General features: G+C 27.2%; 1 protein-coding gene across 1 annotated transcript in view; it reads left to right on the plus strand.

The window, feature by feature from the left end:
* Positions 1-5,037, plus strand: part of LOC111621809 (patatin-like phospholipase domain-containing protein 7) — an 89,166-nt gene that overhangs the window by 17,996 nt on the left and 66,133 nt on the right. Inside the window, exons 2-3 of the mRNA XM_023364055.1 lie at positions 3,086-3,208; positions 4,325-4,388. Of these exons, the coding sequence (XP_023219823.1) occupies positions 3,086-3,208; positions 4,325-4,388 (187 nt within the window). The remainder of the gene's footprint in view (positions 1-3,085; positions 3,209-4,324; positions 4,389-5,037) is intronic.

Genomic DNA, 5,037 nt, shown 5'->3' on the forward strand with positions numbered 1-5,037 from the left:
TAATGTCGGTTTTGTTTGTTTGTTTTGGATTTAAACATCATTTTGTTAATGATTCCAATATGATTTCATCTTATACTTTATGAAAATTCAATATTGTTTTCATTTTTCTATGTAATTCTTTGTGTTGTTTCATGCATAAACATATTTGCTACTGTCCTGCTGCATTTTGTGTCAATCACAGCTGTACTTGTCGATTTTTTTGCAGTTTATCGCTTCGTGCTTAACTTTTGGCAGTGAGTGTAGATTTAGTTTTAGTTTTTTATTATTTTTTTTTTATAATTTTCATCTCTATTTTATATATTAAAAGCAAAATGTTCTGTCACTGCCACACACAAATAATGAAAATTTAAAAGTTAATTGGATTTACAATTTGAACATTTCAAAACAGCTTTTAAACGGTTTTTAAAAACATTTTAATTTTCAATTGATTTGGTTTCTAATTTTGGTTTCAGTTTTCAGTGTAAAGGCTAGAGTTTTTATTATTATTTTATTATGTTTAAATTTAATTATTATTTTTAGGTTTATTTAGTACTAGCTGGTGTTGTCTGGGTAAAAACTAACAACAACAAAGATTAAGATTATTAGATTGTGGCTGATGGTCATGATATTGTATAGTTGTATATTTTATTTGAATTAATCTTAGCCTTCTTTCCTGTTTCTTTGTTCTAAATTCCTTCTAGAACTTTCTTGTCTAATCCTTTTGCCCTTGGGTATGATTACTGTTTCCATTAAAATAAGTAGAACAAAAGAGGGAGTGAGGCCTTGGGGCCAAACGGACAGAGAAGGAGTCAGTCTGGGTGAGAATCACGAAGAGGTAGGCAGAGAAAAGGCAGTGCTCCAGAACTCGAGAAGGATGATCAGGGACTGTGAGGTGCCAAGGGATCGAAGAGAAAGACTAGGGATAGAAAACCTTGACAAAAAGTGACAAAGCCAGAAATAGATGAAAGGTCTAGAATAAGAAAAGAGTCACGAATAAAAGGGATCTGAAGTTGTGTCCTACCCGAGAGCATGTTGCTATGAAAACCCTAGTATTTCTATTCCTTTCCTTATCCTTTCCTATTCCTTCTATTTTATCCATCTTCCTTAATTGTAAGATAGTTGTAAGTTAATCAGGCCCGTGTTTGATTGTTGCGCGTGTGAAAGTTAACTATTTGGAGGACATGTATTTAACGCCTATGTACAAAAAATTTATAAAGTTGTAAAGTTAGGATCTGATGTAAAGAACCTGTTCAGAGAGAATTAAAATACTTCATGCTGCAAATAATATTAAGTGGTTTTTTTTTTTTTTTTGACCATTTTGCTTGTGGAATTAAGTACCTCTCATTACGAACACCACAAGATTATTTTGAACTTATATTATATTATATTATTGTATTTGATTTATATAACTATAAACGTTATCTTACGTGAGGCTTTATCACACCAAGTGACCAATCTAACACGTTTTAAAAATTCTTTAAATTGTGTACAGTAGAGGAATAAAGAATTTTTAAAATGAGTTAGATTGTCTGTTGGTGTGATAAACCCTTACTTGAGATAACCTTTGTAGCTATATAATTCAAATACTATAATATAACAAACATTAAAATGAAATCCATATAAAGAATTTGGTTATTTCAGCCTATCATTGTCATGTTTATTGCAATACTTGGATGGTATGAAATGGCACAGTTTAGTTGGTCAAGTAGACATCAATTGAAAATGTGATATCTTAAATTTTTTCAGATGTCATATTGTTTTCTAATGTTAACTCTAAAAAACTGTTCCATTTACAACCAAATATCAAATAGTAATCTTCCAACGAATCAAATTTCACAAAAAATGGACCAAATATTTAAAGTCAGTACCTCAAAAACCACTTAAAACATTTTGTGCAGGCTTGTATTATGTAATTTTCTTATTTGAATGACATCATACCACTGGTTCAATAGAAAGATGGGACTGTTGGAAAAGGGAATTGAAGTAATTCAACCAAAAGTAGTCATTGACCTCCTCCAGCAAGAGAGGGTGTTTAATGACTACTATTAATACTGGTCCGCTATTAATATTTGAAAAGTGATCTGTGTTGGATAGGTTGTGATAGTTTCACACATGATCAAAGTTGCTCATCTTAATGTCTGAAAGTTTTTGTATGACTTGTTTAAATAAAAAAAATTTGTAAAAATGCCAGAATAATTGCTTTTATGTGATAATGAAGTGTTTATATTTTTGCAACAGATTGCATAAATACATGGGAAGTATGATGCATTTATAGAAAAACTATTGGGCTGCAATTTGAAAAAAATTGCAGACCTATAAATTCTGACTGTTATCCATCTGTTTGTTTGTCTGTCCTTCCTTCGATTAATTAATCAATTAATTAATTAAAGGAAGGACAGACAGACAAAGATTAATTCATTAATTAATTAATCTTGAGAAAGGAGTTAGATAGATGAAAGTTTAGACCAGATATGTTTTGGGACAGGAAGTCCAGATTAACTATATAAGAATTTCTAGTTTGGACTGGAAGTTATGTTACTTCAATTCAAAATTTTCCCCTGAAGAGAGTCAGATAATTGGCATGACTATTGCTAACAGGAAAAGTATGATATACAGGAGGAAGACACCAGTAAAAGAATTGAGAATATTATGACGGAAAATTGCAGTCTGGCTTTGTTACAATGTCACAATAATAAGTTAGATTTCAATCTTGCTTTTACTTTTTTCATTGTTTTTCTATTGACTATTTAAGATGAAATTGCTATGGAAGCTATAATAATATAGCTTCAATACTGCATTTATAACCATTAATGCTGATGCCAGTGCTATACTGGACTGAAATTAAAGCACACTTACATAAAACAATTATTTCATTTTGTTTATGTTGTTTATAAGGAATTTTTTAAGCACAGATGTATGCAAATGATTGTTTTATTGTTTATGTTCCATACTATTTGATATATTTAACATTATTGTATTCTACAGTGAAATGTAAGTGTTGTATTATTATTTTATTTTATATAATTTAAACTTATTTCTCACTTGAAAATCTGAAAGAAAAAAAAGGATTATTTCAGATATTTAATTTCAGTATGTTTCTTTCTAGGACAAACTTATGGACAAAAAATTCATAGTTCTAAATATTCTACTGTAGCTCTTTTGACTGAAACTAAAAATGTACCTTTATCAGCATTCACTTTAGAACTGGAACATGCATTACAGCCTATTGGTAAAAAATTTCTATAATTTGTAAACATTTCCTAGTTGAAATATTAAATAAGAATTAATTAAATCAGAATATAGGAAAACTTTTAATATCATGGATTATTCTTTTATCTGACACCTGGAAGCAATTTATTACTAATTGCATAAAAAATATTAATTTTTTTAAACAAAAATTAAATTTCAAATATATACAATAAATAAAATATAGTTAATCCTCAATTTAGCACCATCATTGGTTTGCTTTTGACTTCACACTAAATTGATTTTGGCATTAACTTCAATAAGAATTTACTTCAAACAGAATTAAATGTAGTAGTGTGATCTATACACAAGTCTTAGTTTCATGGTCCTTAAGTCATGTAGGTTTTTGTGAAAATTGAGGGTGCTGCCAATTAGAAGGGTACAATATTGAAGTTTGACTGTATATTATTTATGACTCATTTATGTAAATTCATTGGATGTACAGGAAATATCTACAAAAGCAAATATTTTAAAACATTTTACTACAAAGCAATTTTTAAAAAAATTAAAAAAAAAAGAATAGAATAAAATTATAACATTTCAAGTATTATTTGATTATTAATTTTCTTTTAAATTATTTATTGTTGCTGTACTAAATAGTGATTTGGAAAGATTAATTGGTATTAGTTTGAAATGTATTTAGGAAATTCAATGTAGAGTGATTTCTGAAATAATAATTTTTGTTTAATTACCAATGTTTTAATATCTTTAATTTAGATTAGAATGCAGGAAAAATTTAAAACATTTTCTGATTTTTTTTTTGTAAAATAATTATACTTCAAATTTTATACCAACAGCTCATTTTAATTATAATCTATATTTTACTCTAAAGTTTTTCTTGCTATAAGAAAAGCAGGAATAAACTTCTCTAGTCTGACATTAAATTATCAGTTCCATTACACAATTCAGCATTATATGAATTTCTTAAAAAAGTGATGCATATATCTAAAATTGCACATTTAGATTTTTGTCTGAAATTTAAAATTAGGAAATTTTTTGTCTATTGCAAATATTTAATTCACTTATTTGTTTTATGTAATTAAAAATGAATTTAATAAACTGTTCTAAAAATGTTAACATTATAAAAATTAATTCCTAGCAAGAACATTGAGATTAACAAGTGATTTCATAATAAGAACATTTGGAGATACAGCATTGGATAGGTAAAAGACTTACATTTATATAAATTTATGCATTTCATTGTAAAATAGTTTCTATTAACTTTACACTTTATTCTTTTGTTACATTTGTTTGTTTTCTATAATGTGAATATAATCTTATAATTATTTATATCTATGTCATCTACCAAAAGGATATACCATATTAATTCTAATAAACAGCATTCTCTATTAAATTGTACAACTGCAAGATGGTAAAAGTTATAAATGGCATCCTCTAATAAGCACACTGTATATTGGAGAATGATAAGGCTTATTTTAAACTAAAATATTGCACAGTCTATTCAGCATTGTTACTCTTACCATATGTTGATGTAAAGTCTGTGTGTTGCATGGTGCTTCAATGCTCAAATAATAATAAAGTGAAAAAGTTATTGGATTTATTCCTTTAATAATCATCCTTAATAATAGTCACACCTAATTTTCAAAAAATAGGAACAATAGTTGCTCTCTAATAAATAGCACAGTTGAAGCTGGAAAAAGTTATAGACAGTGTACTGTTTATTAGAATATTTGCACAGATTATTACAAATATATTGATATTATAAAATGTAGCGGATCTAATATCAGATGGAACTATTTGTAAAATTACATAAAAAATATATATAATATAAAATATTATATATATTATATA

The sequence above is a fragment of the Centruroides sculpturatus genome, unplaced genomic scaffold (assembly GCF_000671375.1).
Source record: "Centruroides sculpturatus isolate CEXI.00-Female unplaced genomic scaffold, Cexi_2.0 scaffold169, whole genome shotgun sequence".
In the NCBI taxonomy this organism is placed as follows: Eukaryota; Metazoa; Arthropoda; class Arachnida; order Scorpiones; family Buthidae; genus Centruroides; species Centruroides sculpturatus.